This window comes from Erinaceus europaeus, chromosome 4 (assembly GCF_950295315.1).
Source record: "Erinaceus europaeus chromosome 4, mEriEur2.1, whole genome shotgun sequence".
Taxonomy (NCBI): Eukaryota; Metazoa; Chordata; class Mammalia; order Eulipotyphla; family Erinaceidae; genus Erinaceus; species Erinaceus europaeus.
The window spans coordinates 56,605,597-56,624,865 of record NC_080165.1 but is presented as its reverse complement, the minus strand read 5'-3'; the positions used below and the strand labels follow the sequence as shown (position 1 = coordinate 56,624,865).

Below are 19,269 nucleotides of genomic sequence, written 5' to 3'. Positions count from 1 at the left end.
AAAGAAAAAAAAAAACCTTCAGCCTCTTGGACACGGTTTACTTTCTCAGAGCATAGGAGTTAAAAAAAAAAAAAAGGCCAATCGGGGCTTGGATCAAGGTTATTTGGCCAATCCAGGCCCGGAGGAAGGGGGCGGGGCTTCGAAGGGACTGTCGGAAGCCGGGAGGCCAGGCCATTAGACACTGAGACGCTAATGGCCACCACTCAGGGGCGGGGCCATGACAGCACAGACCCGCGACCCACGGCCAATGAGAAGCGGCAGATTTACAGAATTAAAGGGGAATGAGTATTTCGGCCGAACCAAGTTCTGCGTCCTCAACGGTCGAAGAGACCTGGTAACTTTAAGGTGGAATACTACAGTTATTCTTTAAAGGAGAAGTGGCGGAGTCGGCCGACTCTCGCCTGGCGGCACGGGCGGGGTACCCGCCTATGCCTTTAAAGCTGGAGGAGCGTGAGGAGGGGCGGAGGCGGAGGGCGGAGGGAGTCGGCGCAAGATGGCGGCGGGAGGGGCCCAGGCTGTGGCTCTGGCCGCCGAGTGAGGGGCGGGGGGGCCCGGGGGCGCGCGGCCCGGTAAGAGGGGGCGCGCGGATTTGGGGGGCACCTTCCGGGTGGGAGAGGAGGCCGAAGTAGCGCTTGGGGCGGAGAGGAGGGGGCGGGGTTGGTGTGGGCGGGGGGGAGACGGGGTGGGGCGGACCCTGCAGGGGGCGGGGTCAGGAGCAAGCAGGGGGTGGGGCGGGGCTGGTGTAAGAGCCTGGGTGAGTAGTCTGTGGGGTACAGTGGCGGGGCGGGGGCAGGTTTCCATACCCCAGCAGACCTGTCCCCTTCCCAAGAAAAGGGTGCAGAGCACCAAAAAGATTAAATCTATAAAGTTTGGCTGTTATACAAATCAAAGTTTCAAGGGGAGGTACCTCACTCCCCCAAATCATTTAACTTCCAAGGAAAGGACACTGAATTCAGAACCTGCATTTGCTGGTGCAACCACTTAGTGACTGTGAATTTGAGTAATCTCTTAATCTTTCTGTGCCTAAGTTTCTTCACCAGACAAATGGGGTGGAGGAATACCTATTTCACAGTGTCGTGGCAGGATACTCTGATAATAGATGTAAACATGTTTTTAAACTGTAAAGGGCTGTGTCTTTATGAGATGTTATTATTCTTTTCTCTTTTTCTCCCCCCAGAGACCCCCCCGGCCGCCCTTCTCCTTCTCTTATTTCTGTGGCTGGGGGGGTACCCCCTCCCTCCACACCATGGAACCATCTCTGTCTCCTAGTGGGGCAGCACTCCCCCTGCCTCTCTCTCTGGCCCCACCTCCACTGCCCCTGCCTGCAGCTGCGGTGGTGCACGTGTCTTTTCCTGAGGTGACCAGTGCTCTTCTGGAGTCCCTCAATCAGCAGCGGCTTCAGGGCCAGCTCTGCGACGTGTCCATACGAGTGCAGGGCCGGGAGTTCAGGGCTCATCGTGCTGTTCTGGCTGCCTCCTCCCCTTACTTCCACGACCAGGTCCTACTGAAAGGCATGACATCCATCTCACTACCCAGTGTCATGGACCCAGGTGCCTTCGAGACTGTCTTGGCTTCAGCTTACACCGGCCGCCTCAGCATGGCTGCTGCTGACATTGTCAACTTCCTCACGGTGGGGTCTGTGCTCCAAATGTGGCACATCGTGGATAAGTGTACTGAACTCCTCCGTGAAGGCCGGGCATCGGCCACCACTGCTGCAGCCACTTCTGTCACTGTCTCTGGTGCTGGGGTCCCTTCAGGAAGTGGGAGCACTGTGGCCCCTGCTACAGTGGGATCTATGCGCTCCCATGCCTCCAGCCGGGCCAGTGAGAATCAATCCCCCAGCAGCAGCAACTACTTCAGTCCCCGGGAGTCCACTGATTTCTCATCTTCCTCCCAAGAGGCATTTACAGCTTCAGCTGTGGGGAGTGGGGAACGTCGAGGAGGCCCTGTATTCCCAGCCCCTGTGGTTGGCAGTGGGGGAGCTACCTCTGGGAAGCTGCTGCTTGAAGCAGATGAACTGTGTGATGATGGTGGGGATGGGAGGGGTGCTGTGGTCCCTGGAACTGGGCTTCGGAGGCCCACCTATGCACCTCCCAGCATAATGCCACAGAAACACTGGGTATATGTGAAACGGGGTGGGAACTGCCCAGCAACAACACCCCTGGTTCCCCAAGACCCAGAAATGGAAGAGGAGGAGGAAGAGGAAGACTTGGTGTTGACCTGTGAGGATGATGAAGATGAAGAACTGGGGGTTGGTTCCAGGGTTCCATCGGGGGGAGGACCTGAGGCTACCCTTAGCATAAGTGATGTCCGGACCCTGACTGAACCTCCGGACAAGGGGGAGGAGCAAGTCAACTTTTGTGAGTCCTCCAATGACTTTGGCACCTATGAGGGTGGGGGTCCTGGGTCAGGGCTTGATGATTCAGGGGGACCAACCCCTTCCTCTTATGCCCCCTCCCACCCTCCTCGACCCCTGCTCCCACTGGACATGCAGGGCAACCAAATCCTAGTCTTCCCATCATCTTCTTCCTCTTCCTCTTCTTCCTCCTCACAGGCTCCAGGCCAGCCACCAGGGAACCAAACTGAACATGGGGCAGTCACCCTGGGAGGCCTGACAACAGGGGGCCTGGGGGTACCAGGTGGTCCAAGTGGAACCCCTGGAGGGACAGGCGGTGGGGACGGGAATAAGATCTTTCTGTGCCACTGTGGGAAGGCCTTCTCCCACAAGAGTATGCGAGATCGGCATGTGAACATGCACCTCAACTTGCGGCCCTTTGACTGCCCAGTATGCAACAAAAAGTTCAAGATGAAGCACCACCTGACTGAACACATGAAGACGCATACAGGTCTCAAGCCCTACGAATGCAGCGTATGCGCCAAGAAGTTCATGTGGCGAGACAGCTTCATGCGCCACCGGGGACACTGTGAGCGTAGGCACCGCCTAGGCGGAAGTGGGGCTGGACTGAGTCCTGCAGCAGCGACCACAGGACCCGCCTTGCAGCCCAAGAGAGAGTCCCCGGGGGCGGGTGGTGGCAGTAGTGAGGAGAGAGTGGTCACGCCCCCCTCTGGGAGACGGGTCTGGTCGCCGCCCAGCGTCCCCAAGGTGGAGATGGGCTTCACCAAAGGCGGAGGCTCAAACTGAAGGAAGGTAGCTTGAGGGGCAGAGGGTTTAGGGAGCTCGAGCCAAGGCCACTGCTGCCCTTAGTCATCTCTAACTACACGCACTGTCTTCCTTATCTCTACAGATTTGTATATATTCTGGACGGGTCACCCCATTTCACTCCTCAGTTCCTCCCCCACAAAATATTCCTGGAGTTAAGCCCTTCCTTATCTGTGGGTGCACTGCAGCCTTAGCTTCAGGGTAGGGCCTACAAGTGTTGGGGGCGGGGTGGGAGGGGACGGGGACTTGTCAAGCATCCTGGAGCCACAGGGTTAGGGGTCAGGTGGTTTTAGTCTGTACCTGAAGTCTGTGTTTGTGTCATTTCCCCTAGGACGCTGCCCGCGGGTTGGAGAAGAGGGAGTAAGTTATAGGAGTACAGGTCATTATTTTATTTTATTTTTGAAAGTGAGAGCAAACTCAGCGAAGTTGTAAGGACAGAGCAGGCTATGCTACAGGGAGAGCAGCCCGGGTTTTTATTTTAAATCTTATTTTTTTTAATGGTGATTAAAATATTTATTGATCAGTTCACTTGGTTTCTCTACGGACCCTGTGTGTTTGCTAGGGAGAAGATACAGGTGGGGGGGGAGGAGGAGGAGTTGGGCGGGGACCCGGTAGGCGGGCGGGGAGCCGCTGTCAGGGCGGCGGGTGGACCCGGAGGGGCGGGGCCAAGGCGCGCGGCGCGGCGGGGCGGGGCGGGGAGGGGAGCACCTGCTCTCACCTCACGCGAGCCGGGGATTTCCTCCGGCCCCACCCGCTGGGGAAAGTGAAAGTGAAAGAGAGGAAGAAGAGGCTTCGGGACTAAGAAGGTCGCGCTGCCATGAAGACCCTATCCCTGCTCTTCCTTGTGTCCCTGGGTGAGCGAACTCCGCAACTCTGCGCCCAGGAATCGGGGAGCGACTCGGGAAAGGGGAGGGAGGCGGGGCGGGTGCAGCCCTCACTGGCGCCGCTGTCCCCAGGTTTGGCGACCTCCGTCTCAGCTGGTCCCGCAGCGATAGAGTGCTGGTTCGTGGAAGATGCAGGCGGGGGGCGCCTGGTCAAGAAACCCGCAGCCCTGCTGCTGCGCCAGGGCCCGGGAACTGTCCCTGCTCGGCCTGACCTCGACCCCAAGTTCTACCTCAAAGTGCACGGTGAGTCTTCCCGGGCCCCCCCTCCCCCCCAACACACACAAACACTTCGCAGCTCAAGGCTTGCTCTGTTTGGGTCACATTGTGACCTAGGCCTGCTTCCCCCTCTGTAAAATGAGCGGGAGTTACCTTCTGAATCTCTTCACTTCTGGGTGATCTGAGCATCTGAAAGTCCCTGAACGCTGCCTCCCAACCCCAACCCCCGTCCCCGCCCCTTTGCTGGCGGTGTTTCTAAACCCGCTCGCACCCTTGCACCTGCAGACCCCGCGGGCGCCTTCCAGGCGGCCTTCAAGCGGTACCCCCGGGAGGTCCCCCAGCCGCACTGCGAGATGAGCTACTACATGCCGCTGCCCACCTCGGCCAGCTGGGCCAGCGGCCTGACCCCCGAGCGCAAGTGCCCGCGTGCCCTGGACGGCACTTGGTTCATGGTCAGTGTGTCCAGCCCGACTGTTAGCCTCTCCAGCCTCATGCGACCTCAGTCCGAGCCTCAGCAGGACCCTGTTCCCTTCACCATGGCAACAGGTAGCTTCGGGGTGGGGTGGGGTGGAGTAGGGGTGGGGGCCGGCTGCCCGCAGCCCATGACTTGCTAAGTGGACATGAGTGAGCCATTTCCACAGTTGACTTAGAGAAGTTTGTAAGATAAGGTTGGGAGGTACTTGCAAACAGCTTTTGGTTCCTCTTCTCCCAGATATATGTGTGTGTGTGTTTTAAGATACTGACCACAGGTTTGTGTGTGTGTGTGTGTTTAAGATACTGACCACAGCATCAGGGCACCACATCCTTCAGTGCAGAGGCCATTAGGCTTAAACCTAGGTTCCTGAGTAATGCACTTGGCAAAGGCAGCACACTATCCAAGTGATCTATTTCACCAGCTCTAATCACCCAGTTTCAAAAACCAGTCTTGTAACCCCATCTACGCCCATGTCTGGCATTGTGGCAGGTAGCTAAGCAAAGACTTTTGAACCTCAAGTGTTTACTTCTCCTGGCAGTACCTTCCTTGTGTCCCATGGAGATGCATGGACTCTGTGGTCATATAAAACAGTGGGCTCTGAACAGGGAGGGATGCCTTAGAAAATCCGATGGTCCCTGCCACAAAGACGGTACTTCGCCTTGTTACATAGAGTTTTAGGCTCGAGATTGGTCTCTAGCTTGGTTTAAGGTGTGGGGAAGGAGAGACCTGATAGAGCAAGAATGGTAAGATGTGATCCAGATACCTGGGAATATTCCTTGTCTCAGGTGGGACAGTCCTAGGTGTCTGTGTGTGGTTTTAGTAAACACCACGCTGACCTGCAGGTCAACCCCATTGGGGTTTGCATCTTTCCTTCCATTCTCTTCACTGAGAATCACCTACATTATTAGGGTTCAGCAACCACCTCCATTTTTAATAACCATCACCTCCATTTTTTTAAAATTTGCTTTACCCCTTTTTGTTGCCCTTGTTTTATTGTTGTAGTAGTTATTATTGTTGTTGCTATTGATGCCATTGTTGGATAGGACAGAGAGAAGTGGAGAAAGAAGGGGAAGACAGAGGGGGAGAGAAAGACACCTGCTTCACTGAATGTGAAGCACTCCCCTGCAGGTGGGAAGCCGGGGGCTCGAACTGGGATCCTTACACTGGTCCTCGCGCTTTGTGCCACATGTGCTTAACCCACTGCACTAGTGCCTGACTCCAATCACCTCCATTTTTAGTCTCCAGGCACCACCCAGGGCAGGGGCACAGGCAAAATGCTCAGTTCTCAGTTCAGATTGCAAATATAAATCTTCTTGAAATACATTGAATGGAGTCAGGTGGGAGTGCAGTGGGTTAAGTGCACGTGGCGTGAAGCACAAGGACCAGCATTATAAGGATCCCGGTTCGAGTCCCTGGCTCCCCAACTGCAATGGGGTCGCTTTACAGACGGTGGTGAAGCAGGTCTGCAGGTGTCTATCTTTCTCTCCCCCCTCTGTCTTGCCCTTCTCTCTCCATTTCTCTCTGTCCTGTCTCAATGATGACATCAGTAACAACAACAATAATAACTACAACAACAATTTAAAAAGGGCAACAAAAGGGAAAATAAATATTTTTTAAAAAGAAAGAAAGAAATATATTGAAACCTGTGTTTCACCCTAGGTGAATTAAATCACTTTCTTAGGTGACCCTGGGCACTTGCCCTTCCCCCTAGTTTTAAGAGTTACAAAGGTGATCTGATGCAGATTCTGCTCTGTTGAAAGTTCTAAGCAGATGTGTCAATATTGTAATGTAGAGTAAACACCTCCTAGGGCCTAGAAAGTAGCTCAGTTAGGGAGCAAAGGAGTTCCTACTGGGAAACCTTATTTGCATCTCTAACCGAGGAGGTTCAGTGTCTGGGAGAGCAATTTTATTTTTATTTTATTATATTTTATATTTATTTATTCCCTTTTGTAGCCCTTGTTTTATTTTTGTTGTTGTTATTGATGTCATTGTTGTTGGATAGGACAGAGAAAAATGGAAAGAGGAAGGGAATACAGAGGGGGAGAGAAAGACAGACACCTGGAGACCTGCTTCACCACCTGTGAAGCGACTCCCCTGCACGTGGGGAGGTGGAGGCTCAAACCAGGATCCTTATGACCATCCTTGCGCTAAGCACCACATGCACTTAACCCGCTGCACTACCGCCCAACTTCTCGGGAGAGCAATTTTAAACATTTCTACTTGACTAGGGATGTAAAAAGAAAAGGAATTTGTGTTTTTAATGTAAGATTATTAATTAAAGGGAGTTGGGTGGTAGCGCAGCAGGTGACGCACACGTAATGCAAAGCTCAAGGACCAGTGTGAGGCTGGCTTTTGAGTCTCCGGCTCCCCACCTGCAGGGGAGTCGCTTCACAGGCCAGTGAAGCAGGTCTGCAGGTGTCTGTCTTTCTCTCCCCTTCTCTGTCTTCCCCATCTCTCTCCATTTCTCTCTGTCCTATCCAACAACAACATCATCAACAACAATAATAACTACAACAATAAAACAACAAGGGCAACAAAAGGGAATAAATAAATAAATATTTTTTTAAATGGGGGGGAATGGGGCGGTAGCGCAGCGGGTTAAGCGCACATGGCTCAGAGCGCATGGGCCGGTGTCAGGATACTGGTTGGAGCTCCCGGCTTCCCACTTGCAGGGGAGTCGCTTCAAAAGCAGTGAAGCAGGTCTGCAGGTGTCTTTCTCTCACCCTCTGTCTTCCCCTCCTCTCTCCATTTCTCTCTGTCCTATCCAACAACAACAGCTATGGCAACAATAACAACTGCAACAAGCACAACAACAAGGGCAACAAAATGGGAAAAATAGCCTCCAGGAGCAGTGGATTGTGGTGCAGGCACCGAGCCCCAGCAATAACCCTGGAGGCAAAAAAAAAAAAAGGGGGGGGAACTAGGCACTGGTGCACTTGGTGGAGTGTACACTTTACTATGCTTGAAGACCCTGACTCCCTCCTGTAGGGGAGAAGCTTTACCAGCAATAGAGCAGTGTTGCAGGTGTTTCTCTTTATCTCTATTTCTCCCTGTCTCTATAATAAATGAAAGAGAAAAAAAATTAAATGACTGCTAGGAGTAGTGGAATCATGCAGGCATAATTCTGGTGGTGAAAAAAAAAAAGAATGAGATCTTTCCAGGATAACAGATAGTTGATAAAGTATTAAAATTTTTTTGTTGGATCTGTTGAAAAATATACTATATATGCTTTTTTTTCTTTCTTTTTTTAAATTTCTTTATTGGGGAATTAATGTTTTACATTCAACAGAAAATACAATAGTTTGTACATGCATAACATTTCCCAGTTTTCCATGTAACAATACAACCCCCACTAGGTCCTCTGTCATCCTTCTTGGATCTGTATTCTCCCCACCCACCCACCCCAGAGTCTTTTACTTTGGTGCAATACACCAATTCCAGTTCAGGTTCTACTTGTGTTTTCTCTTCTGATCTTGTTTTTCAACTTCTGCCTGAGAGTGAGATCATCCCATATTCATCCTTCTGTTTCTGACTTATTTCACTTAACATGAATTTTTTCAAGATTGGCTGAAAACGGTGAAGTCACCATCTTTTATAGCTGAGTAGCATTCCATTGTGTATATATACTACAACTTGCTCAGCCACTCATCTGTTGTTGGACACCTGGGTTGCTTCCAGGTTTTGGCTATTACAAATTGTGCTGCCAAGAACATATGTGTACACAGATCTTTTTGGATGGGTGTGTTGGGTTCCTTAGGATATATCCCCAGGAGAGGAATTGCAGGGTCATAGGGTAGGTCCATTTCTAGCCTTCAGAGAGTTCTCCAGACTGTTCTCCATAGAGGTTGGACCAACTGACATTCCCACCAGCAGTGTAGGAGGGTTCCTTTGACCCACAACCTCTCCAGCATTTGCTGCTGTTACCTTTTCCAATGTATGACATTCTCACAGGAGTGAAGTGATATCTCATTGTTGTCTTTATTTGCATTTCTCTGATAATCAGAGACATGGGGCATTTTTTCATGTGTTTCTCAGCCTTTTGGATCTCTTCTGTGGTGAATATTTTGTCCATGTCCTCCCTCCATTTTTGGATGGGGTTATTTGTTGTTTTGTTGTTGACTTTGGCAAGCTCTTTATATATTCTGGCTGTTAGCCTCTTGCCTGATGTATGGCATGTAAAGATCTTCTCCCATTCTGTGAGGGGGTCTCTTGGTTTGGGTAGTAGTTTCTTTAGCTGTGCAGAAGCTTTATAATTTGATGTAGTCCCATAGGTTTATGCTTGCCTTAGTCTTCTTTGTAATTGGATTAGTTTCATTAAAGATGTCTTTAAAATTTATGTGGATCCTGGTTCGAGTCCTCGGCTCCCCACCTGCAGGGGAGTTGCTTCACAGGCGGTGAAGCAGGTCTGCAGGTATCTGTCTTTCTCTCCCCTTCTCTGTCTTCCCCATCTCTCTCCATTTCTCTCTGTCCTATCCAACAACAACATCATCAACAACAATAATAACTACAACAATAAAACAACAAGGGCAACAAAAGGGAATAAATAAATAAATAAAAATTATGTGGAAAAGAGTTCTGCCAATATTTTCCTCTAAGTATCTGATAGTTTGTGGTCTAACATCCAAGTCCTTGATCCACTTGGAATTTACTTTTGTATTTGGTGAAATATAGTGGTTCAGTTTCATTCTTCTGCATGTTTCAACCCATTGTTTCCAACACCATTTGTTGAAGAGACTCTGCTTTCCCCATTTAATAGTCTGGGTACCTTTGTCAAAGATTAGATGTCCATAGGTGTGGGGGTATTCTTTTTTTTTTTTTTTAAGATTTTATTTATTCATCAGAAAGGAGGAGAGAAAGAACCAGATATCACTCGAGTACATGTGCTGCTGGGGATTGAACTGAGGACCTCATGCTTGAGAGGCCAATGCTTTATCCATTGTGTCACCTCCAGGACTACATACTATGTATTAATATATATATATTTTTTAAGATTTATTTTATTTTTTTAACTTGTATTTTTAATTTTTTTTTTATTGTTGTAGTTATTATTGTTGTTGTCGTTGTTGGATAGGACAGAGAGAAATGGAGAGAGGAGGGGAAGACAGAGGAGGAGAGAAAGACACCTGCAGACCTGCTTCACCGCCTGTGAAGCGACTCCCCTGCAGGTGGGGAGCCGGGGTTCGAACCAGGATCCTTATGCTGGTCCTTGTGCTTTGTGCCACCTGCGCTTAACCCGTGTATTTTTAATTTTTAAGTAATTTATTTCTTTTTATTTTTGAGATAGATGCAGAGAGAGAAAGACACAGAGAGAAACACCAGAGCAATTCTTATCTCTGGCTTATGGTAGTGTGGGGGGATTGAACCTGGACTTTGGATCCTCAGTCATGAGAATCTCTTTGCATAACCATTATGCTGTCTACCCCCACCCCTATATATTAATATCTTATTATTGGATAGAGACAGAAATTTAAAGGAGAGGGGGAAATAGAGAAGAAAAGAGACAGAGAGATACCTGCAGCCCTGCTTCACCACTCATGAAGCTTTTCCCCTGCAGGTGGGAACAAGGGGCTTGAACCTGCGTCCTTGTGCACTGTTATGTGTGCACTTAACCAGGTGCACCACCGCCTGGCCCCATATATAATTTTTAAAATATTTATTTATTTATTTATTCATTCCCTTTTGTTTCCCTTGTTGTAGTTAGTTATTGATGTCATTGTATGGATAGGACAGAAAGAAATGGAGAGAGGAAGGGAATACAGAGGGGGAGAGAAAGATAGACATCTGCAGACATGCTTCACTGCTTGTGAAGTGACTCCCCTGCAGGTGGGGATCCCAGGCCTTGAACCAGGATCCTTACGCAGGTCCTTGTGCTTTGCGCCATGTGCACTTAACCCGATGAGCTACTGCCGGACTCTCCGTATATAATTCTTTATTTCTTTGTCATCAAGGTTTTTCTGAGGCTTTGTACATGCATGTTTCCACCATTTCTTGTGAACTTTTTTCCTAAAGCTTTTTTTGTGTGTGTTTAATTATCTTTATTTATTGGATAGAAACCTCCAGAATTCAAAAGGGAAGGAAGGGGGTGATAGAGAGGGAGAGAAACAAGGCAACACCTGCAACTCACAGAGCTTTCATCTCACAAAACTCCCCCTGCAGGTGGGGGCTAAGGGGTTTGAATTGAGTCCTTGCGCATTGTAACCTGTATACTCAACTAGTTGCACCATCACCTGGCCCCAAACTTTTTTTTTTTCCTAGCTTGAGAGTGAAGGAGGTGAGTCAGAGAGGAGAAATACTATAGCACTACTCCACTATCCATAAAGTTCCCCCTAAAATAAATTTATTGGGGGCCAGACAGTGGCAGATCTGGTTAAGTGTACACATTACTGTGTGTAAGGACCCAGCTTTGAGCTCCACTACCCTCTTGCATGGAGGAAAGTCTCATGAATTGTGAAGCAGGGCTGCAGTTGTATCTCTGTTCCTCTCCTTCTCTATCTCCCCTCTTCTCTCAATTTCTCTTTGTCCTATTAAATAAAAAAGAAGAAAAAAAAAAGAAAAAAGGAAATGGCTGCGAGGAGCAGTGTATATGTTGTTCAGGTACCTAGAGGGAAGGGGGAGATGGATACGTGTGAGAAAGAGGGAGTCGAGCGGTAGCGCAGAGGGTTAAGTGCACGTGGCGCAAAGCGCAAGGACCGGTGTAAGGATCCCAGTTCAAGCCCCTGGCTCCCCACCTGCAGGGGAGTCGCTTCGCAGGTGGTGAAGCAGGTTTGTTGGTGACTTTCTCTCCCACTCTCTGTCTTCCCCTCCTCTCTCCATTTCTCTCTGTCCTATCCAACAATGACAACAACAATAATATCTATAACAATAAAACAATAAGGGCAACAAAAGGGAATAAATAAATAAATATTAAAAAATAAAAGAGTGAAGTGAGTCAGGTGGTAGCACAGCGGGTTAAGCGCATGTGGCGCAAAACGTGAGGACTGAGTGAGGATCCCGGTTTGAGCCCCTGGCTCCTCACCTTCACAGGCGAGTCACTTCACAGGCAGTGAAACAGGTCTGCAGGTGTCTTTCTCCCTCTCTGTCTTCCCCTCCTCTCTATTTCTGTCTGTCCTACCCAACAATGACAACATCAACAACAATAATAACTACAACAGCAATTAAAACAAGGGCAACAAAAAGGAAATAAATATTTAAAAAATATTTTTAAAAAGTAGTGTGGGCAGGGGTAGGCAGCATAATGGTTATGCAAAGAGACTCTCATGTCTGAGGCTCCAGAGTCCCAGATTCAATCCCCTGCACTACCATAAGCCAGAGCTGAGTAGTGCTCTGGTAAATAAAATAAAATAATTTTTTAAAAAGTGAGAAAGAGGGAGTCGGGCTGTAGCGCAGCGGGTTAAGCGCAGGTGGCGCAAAGCACAAGGACTGGCATAAGGATCCCGGTTCGAACCCCGGCTCCCCACCTGCAGGGGAGACGCTTCACAGGCGGTGAAGCAGGTCTGCAGGTGTCTATCTTTCTCTCCTCCTCTCTGTCTTCCCCTCCTCTCTCCATTTCTCTCTGTCCTATCCAACAACGACAACAACAATAATAGCTACAGCAATAAAACAACAAGGGCACCAAAAGGGAATAAATAAATAAAATAAATATAAAAAAAAAGTGAGAAAGAGACACATCTGTTACACTACTTCAATGCTTATGAAGCTTTCCCCTATGCAGATGGGGACCAGGGGGCTTGAACCCAGGTTCTTACACATGGTAAAGCATGCACTCAACTAGTTGTACCATCGTCCAGCCCTTTAAGTTCCCCCTCCTTTTTTATTATTTATTTATTTTTTAATAAATATTTATTCCCTTTTGTTGCCCTTGTTTTTTTTTATTATTGTAGTTATCGTTGTTGTTATTGATATCATCATTGTTGGATAGGGCAGAGAGAAATGGAGAGAGGAGAGGAAGACAGAGGGGGGAGAAAGATAGACACCTGCAGACCTGCTCCACTGCCTGTAAAGTGACCCACTGCAGGTGGGGAACCGGGGGCTTGAACTGGGATCCTTACTCTGGTCCTTGTGCTTTGTGCCACCTGTGCTTAATGCACTGTGCTACCACCCGACTCCCTATTATTTATTTTTTATTTGATAGGACAGAAATTGAGGGGAAGAGGAGATAAAGAGAAAGACACCTAGAGCTCTGCTTCATCATTCATGAAGCTTCACCCCTGGTCCAGGAGCACCACCACTGGCCCCACTTGCCCTCTTGTGCAGTGTTCCCACATCCTTGCACATAGTAAAGTGTACAGTGTGCAGGGGTCAATCTCAGGGCCTCATGCTTGAGGGTCAACTGCTTTATCCACTACACCAACTCCCTGTCCACTGTTTGGCTGCTGTGTGGAGGGTGACTAAATAACTTAGTTAGTGTGCTACTTTCATATCCATGACCCAAGTTTGAGTATGATTTCTACCACATTGAAGAAAGTTTCAGTGCTGTGGTCTCTTTCACTCTTTTTGCTTATCTGCTTTTACTGCCTCTATCAGAGACAGGCAGACAGGCAGGCAGGCAGGCAGGCAGGCTAAGGATAGGGAGGCCAGGGAGGAGGCTTCTATCCAAATGCACATTGATGAGAACCAGAACCACAGGTGCTAGAATGACAATTTTTTTTGTTTGTTTTTTCATTTTTCTTTTTCTTTTTTTAAAAGATTTTATTTATTTATTAATGAGAAAGATAGGAGAGAGAGAAAGAGCCAGACATCACTCTGGTACATGTGCTGCCGGGGATTGAACTCAGGACCTCATGCTTGAGAGTCTGGTTCCTAAGCCACTGTGCCACCTCCCGGACCACTGTTTTTTCTTTTTTTTGCACTGCTCAGCTCTGCCTTATGGTGGTTCAGGGGGAGGTCAACCTGGGACTTGGGAGCCTCAGACATGAGAGTCTGTTTGCATAACCATTATGCTATCTCCCCACCCTGGTTTTCTCTTAAGTATTTTTTAATTTTTTTAAATTATATTGATTTATTTATTGGGTACGGACAGCTAGAAATTGAGAGGGAGGAGCCTGACAAAGAGGGAGAGAGACAGAAAGATACCTGCAACCCTGCTTCACCATTCGTAAAGCTTTCCCCCTGCAGGAGGGGCTGGTAGCTTGAACCGAGGTCCTTGTGCACTGTAACATCTCAACCAGGTACACCACCACCCTACCCCAAGTAATTATTTTATTTTATTTAAAAAAAATTATTATCTTTATTTATTGGATAGAGACCGTCAGAAATTGAGAGGGAAGATGATAGGGAGAGACACCTGTAGCCCTGCTTCACCACTCGCAAAGCTTTCCCCCTGCAGGTGGGGACTGGGGGCTTGAACCTGGGTCCTTGCATATTCTAACATGTACGCTCAGCCAGGTGTGCCACCTTCTGGTCCCCCAAGTAATTTTTTAAATTGAAGTTATATGCAGAGGAGATGGCACATAATTTTACACAATAGACTTCTTTCAATACCTGATACACTGAGGTCCCAGGTTCAATCTACCACATCATCATAAATTAGAGCTTAGCAGTATTCTAGTAAAAAAATAAATAAATATTTGAAGTTGCATCCTTGCTCTGACTCTGTTTCCTTATGTCTTTGTGCTACTTTCCCCGTTTTCTACAGCTGTGCTGACTGTCTTCTCCCACACTCCCACCTCTCGAGTCCAGCTAGGACAAGATGCTCTTCTGGACTTGAACTTTGCCTACATGGCCCCCAACCCCGAGGCTGATACATCTCTGGCCTTAGGTCCTCCTCCCTTTGGGCTGGAGTGGCGACGCCAGCACCTGGGCAAGGGGCACTTGCTCCTGGCTGCAACACCTGGGCTGAATGAGAAAATGCCAGCTGCTCAAGAGGGGGCAGTGGCATTTGCTTCTTGGGATGATAATGAATCATGGGGTCCATGGACTGGAAATGGGACCCTCTGGCTACCCGCAGTGCAGCCCTCCCAGGAAGGGACCTATCTGGCCACCATACACTTGCCATACCTACAAGGGCAGGTCACCCTGGAGCTTGCTGTGCAGAGTGAGTAGAGGTACAGGGACTCCACAGATAGAGGGTGGGAACTGGGATTATGGGAACACCATGATAGGGAAAAGATGGTGGAGAAGAGGGTGATAAGTGACTGGGGTTGGGAGGGACAATGGAGTCCCTAGAGTCAGGAGCAATTAGTCAGTAATCCCTAGAGATCTGAGGGACTTTGGGATGATAGTTCTCAGATCTAAGGGAATAAGAGTCCTGAGAACATGGGCTTTGATATGGGGGTTCCTGCAATAAGTCAATCGGGAGACAGTTTACTCAGAAAACCAGAAGACAAATGGAGAAGTCTTTGAGGGAGGACAGTGTGTATTGATTCTCCCCATGTTCTGCCTCTACTGTTTTCTCAGAACCCCCCAAAGTGTCTCTGACACCAGCACCTATTGTATGGGCTGCCCCTGGTGAGGCACCCCCAGAATTGGTCTGCCAAGTGTCCCACTTCTACCCATCAGAGGGCCTGGAGGTAGAGTGGGAGCTCAGGGGTGGCCCAGAGGGCAGCTACCAGAAAGCCAAGGGGCAGCATTGGCTCTCCGCTCTGCGGCATCACTCAGATGGGTCCATCAGCGTCTCCTCACACCTGCGGCCACTCCCTGTCACTGCTAAACACCATGGAATGCGCTATGCCTGCCGAGTCCACCACTCCAGTCTGCCAGCTCTGGGTCGCAGTGCACAGATCACTCTGGAGGTGGCAGGTAAGAACCATAAAATGGAAAAGCTAAGGGTTGGTACTGGGAATGATGTGAAATTCACTCTAGCTCCTTCTGCCTGAAAGGTCTCTCTGCGCCCTCTTTGGAGGATGGTGTTGGCCTCTTCCTGTCTGCCTTTCTCCTCCTTGGGCTCATCAAAGCCCTGGGCTCGATTGGTGAGTGTGAACTCCATCTGACCAGGACCCTCCATTGTGATACATTCCCTTCTTGTCCAGAAACTTGACACCCATCCCTGACACCCCCTCCCCAATTCTCCCTCTCATTCTTTCTTAATCTCTCTCCACAGCTGCTTACCAATCTGCTTCCAGGGACTCATAAAAGAAGGTAACAGTGCTCTACTATCTTTATTTTTCTTTTATTTTTTAGTTCCCCCTCCAATCATTTTTTTAAAATATTTTATTTATTTATTAATGAGAAAGTTAAGAGGAGAGAGAGAAAGAACTATATATCACTCTGATACATGAGCTGCTGGGGATTGAACTCGGTACCTCATGCTTGAAAGTCCAGTGCTTTATCCACAGAGCCATCTCCCAGACCATCCCCTCCAATTATTCAACCTTGGAAGGAAGTTGCTAGTGTGGGCAGAACTTCACAGTCTTCAGTCAAATCCTTTTTGTTTGTTTTAAAGGTTTATTAATGGGGAGGAGGGGGAGTAAGAGAATCAGAGCAATATTCTGGCATATTTGGTGCTGGTAATCAAACCCAGGATCTCATGCTTGTAAATTGGACCCCTTACCCATTACTACTTCCCATCCCACCCTTTTTTTTTTTTAATTAGGCTACTTAACTGTCACCTCTTTTTCCTTGGTATAAACATAAAAAATTTGAGGCACCAGGTGGTGATACATCATCTACTTGAGCACACATATTATAGTGTGCAAGGACCTGGGTGTAAGCCTCTGGTCCCACCTATGTGAGCATTGTGAGCAGTGAAAACAGTGTTATAGGCATCTCTCTCTCTCTCCATATATATATAATTATTTTACCAGGGCACTGCTCAGCTTTGCTTTGGTGATTCAGGGAATTGAATCTGCGACTTTGGAGCCTCAGCATGAGAGTCTCTTTGCATACCCATTATGCCATCTACTTCATCCTCTCTCTCTCCTTATCTAGTTCCTCCTCCCCACTCAATTTCTCTCTCTCTACCAAATCAGTATTAAAATAAAAGATAAAATAAACTGGGACCTGGTAAGAGCACACACATTACCATGCACAAGAACCCAGATTCAAGCCCCCAGTCCCCACCTGTATGTGTGTGGGGGATGCTTCACGAGTGGTGAAGCGGTGCTGAAAGTGTCTCCTCTATTTTCCCCCTCTCAGTTTCTGTCTCTGTCAAAAAGAAAAATACAGTGAAACATAAAGCATGTCCAATGAAATAACTCATTTGGATAGTACACTGCTTTGCCATATGTGCTATCCAGGTTTGAGCCTGACCCCTGCAGCTTTGAAGGAGCTTCAGTGCTATGGTCTCTTTCACTCTCTGACACTTTGCCTTCTCTATTTCTTTTATTTTAATATTTATTTATTCCCTTTTGTTGCCCCTGTTTTATTGTTGTAGTTATTATTGTTAATAATAATGTCATTGTTGGATAGGACAGAGAAATTGCGAGAGGAGGGGAGACGGGGAGAGAAAGGTGGACACCTGCAGACCTGCTTCACCGCTTGTGAAGTGACTCCCCTTCAGGTGTGGAGCTGGGGGCTCGAACAGGGATCCTTATGCTGGTCTTTGCGCTTTGCGCCACCTGCGCTTAACCTGTTGCACTACCGCCGACTCCTGCTTTCTCTATTTCTATGTAATATATACATATAATATGTACACACACACACACACACGGCTTAGATAATTAGCCACATTAGAAACGTAAAATGAATTTTATTTAATTTATTCCCTTTTGTTGCTCTTGTTTTATTGTTGTAATTATTGTTGTTACTGATGTCGTTGTTAGATAGGATAGAGAGAAATGGAGAGAGGAGGGGAAGACAGAGAGGGGGAGAGAAAGGTAGACATCTGCAGACCTGCTTCACCGCTTGTGAAGAGACTCCCCTGCAGGTGGGGAGCTGGGGGCTCGAACTGGGATCCTTACTCTGGTCCTTGAGCTTTGAGCCACCTGTGCTTAACCTGCTGCGCTACCGCCCAACTCCCGGTATAATGAATTTTAATAATATGATTGTCTCACCCCCAAGTATTCTAATACAAATGCATATTTTAAATTTTCAACAAATCACAATACTAGCAAAATTTCTTTTCTTTTTGTTTTTGTAAGATTTTATTTATTTATTTATTTTTCTCACTGCTATCCTGCCCAATTACTTTGAGTTTAATATATTCTCCTTCCTTCTTATCCCCCAAGTCCTCAGAAGATTTTATTTATTTATTAACCAGAAAGATAGGAGGAGAGAGAGAGAGGAAGAACCAGACATCACTCTGGTACATGTGCTGCCAGGGATTGAACTTGAGATCTCATGCTTGATACTTTACCCACTGCATCACCTTCCGGACTACTACTAGCTGAATTTTAAATTTTTATTGGATAATGTGAATGGTAGCTACTGTATTAGATGTCAGAGCCTTGGAGGGACCACTGGCAAGATTAAAAAGTACTAGCACATCTCCTTTGAAAGATGCAAGAGCAAAAGCAATGGACACAATGTCTGTCAGGCAGACAGCAGAAACTGTTAGCCTGGGTCTTCTCCCACTCTGTGTGCCCATGATAGTTAATCTATCTCTAGGTTGACAATGAATATTTCATCCTAATCTCTAAAGTCCCAAACTCCTCCCTTTTTTGTCTTCCAGAAAGAAGAGTGAGATCAGTCATCACCATCCTGGGGCAATCACTATCATCTCTACCTGGGCTAGGGATAGCTCCTAAGCAACTTCTTCAAAAAGTATGCCATTACTTTCTGCTTGTGCTCCCTCTAGCCTCTCTCCACTGAGTGGCTGGAATTTTTTTTTTTAATTTTGATTATCTTTATTTTATTATTGGATAGAGACAGACAGAAATCTAGAGGGAAAGGGGTGATAGAGAGGGAGAGATTCAGAGAGACACCTGCAGCCCTGCTTCATCACTTGCAAAGCTTTCCCTCTGCAGGTGGGGACTGGGGCTTGAACCCTGGTCTTTACACATTTACCATGTGCACTCCATCAGGTGCATCACCACTCAGCTCCCTGGAATTTTTCTTTCTTTCTTTTTTTTTTTTTTAAGACACAAGTATAAGGCATTCATCTTCTTAGAGCTTTAGAGCAGTAGTTCTCAAATGTTTGATCTTGGGACGACCTCTTCAAAATTATCAAGGACATGGGGCCGGGCATGGTGCAGCTGGTTAAATGCACACATTACCAAGTGCAAAATTATCAAGGACTCCTTTCACTCTTGCATGTGAAGGTTATTGTGCTAAAACATCAAAGTGAGAAAACAACTTAAAACTGATGTGGGAAATAAAACTAAAACACAAGACCATATAAGGAAACGTTCCACTAGCTCTGAGGGTAATGATATCAGTGCACATCTTGTAACTTCTAGGAAACACTTGTCTATTCCTGAAGAATGAAAGTGAAAAGGACAGTGGTCTGGGAGGTGGTGCAGTGGATAGAGCACTGGACTCTCAAGCATAAGGTCCTGAGTTCAGTCCTTGGCAGCACATGTACCAGAGTAATGTCTGGTTCTTTCTCTCTCCTCCTTTCTCATCAATAAAATATTTTTAAAAAGTACAAGTAACATCTTGCTGCTATTATGTAAATAGTCTTTTTAAAAATTTATTTCCTTTTTGTTGCCCTTGTTTTT

At 47.5% G+C, this 19,269-nt stretch overlaps 2 protein-coding genes across 5 annotated transcripts; both read left to right on the top strand.

Annotated features, from left to right (window-relative positions):
• Window positions 1-216: 216 nt before the first annotated feature.
• ZBTB22 (zinc finger and BTB domain containing 22) lies at window positions 217-3,688 on the top strand. Of its 2 annotated transcripts, none has more exons than XM_060189587.1 (2): window positions 217-345; window positions 1,178-3,688. In XM_060189587.1, the coding sequence occupies exon 2, from the start codon at window positions 1,247-1,249 to the stop codon at window positions 3,140-3,142; it is 1,896 nt and encodes a 631-aa protein (XP_060045570.1). In that variant the 5' UTR covers window positions 217-345; window positions 1,178-1,246; the 3' UTR covers window positions 3,143-3,688. The 2 variants fall into 2 exon arrangements, with proteins under 2 accessions (XP_060045570.1, XP_007527495.1); XM_007527433.3 differs by lacking the exon at window positions 217-345 and adding an exon at window positions 439-569.
• A 104-nt stretch (window positions 3,689-3,792) lies between these two features.
• On the top strand, window positions 3,793-19,193 carry TAPBP (TAP binding protein). 3 transcript variants are annotated; one of them, XM_016190151.2, is made up of 8 exons: window positions 3,793-4,014; window positions 4,117-4,287; window positions 4,546-4,806; window positions 14,370-14,768; window positions 15,131-15,472; window positions 15,553-15,642; window positions 15,774-15,811; window positions 18,282-19,193. In XM_016190151.2, the coding sequence occupies exons 1-7, from the start codon at window positions 3,978-3,980 to the stop codon at window positions 15,803-15,805; spliced, it is 1,332 nt and encodes a 443-aa protein (XP_016045637.1). In that variant the 5' UTR covers window positions 3,793-3,977; the 3' UTR covers window positions 15,806-15,811; window positions 18,282-19,193. The 3 variants fall into 3 exon arrangements, with proteins under 3 accessions (XP_016045637.1, XP_016045640.1, XP_060045572.1); XM_016190154.2 differs by lacking the exon at window positions 4,546-4,806; XM_060189589.1 differs by lacking the exon at window positions 14,370-14,768.
• The last annotated feature ends 76 nt before the right edge of the window (window positions 19,194-19,269 follow it).

Bases quoted from the DNA above. Each gene is read 5' to 3' on its own strand.
- ZBTB22 (XM_060189587.1), top strand. From the start codon at position 1,247: ATGGAACCATCTCTGTCTCCTAGTGGGGCAGCACTCCCCCTGCCTCTC.
- TAPBP (XM_016190151.2), top strand. From the start codon at position 3,978: ATGAAGACCCTATCCCTGCTCTTCCTTGTGTCCCTGG. The intron at 14,769-15,130 runs GTGAGTAGAGGT...CTGTTTTCTCAG, and splicing joins CCTGGAGCTTGCTGTGCAGA to AACCCCCCAAAGTGTCTCTG. The intron at 15,473-15,552 runs GTAAGAACCATA...TCTGCCTGAAAG, and splicing joins GATCACTCTGGAGGTGGCAG to GTCTCTCTGCGCCCTCTTTG.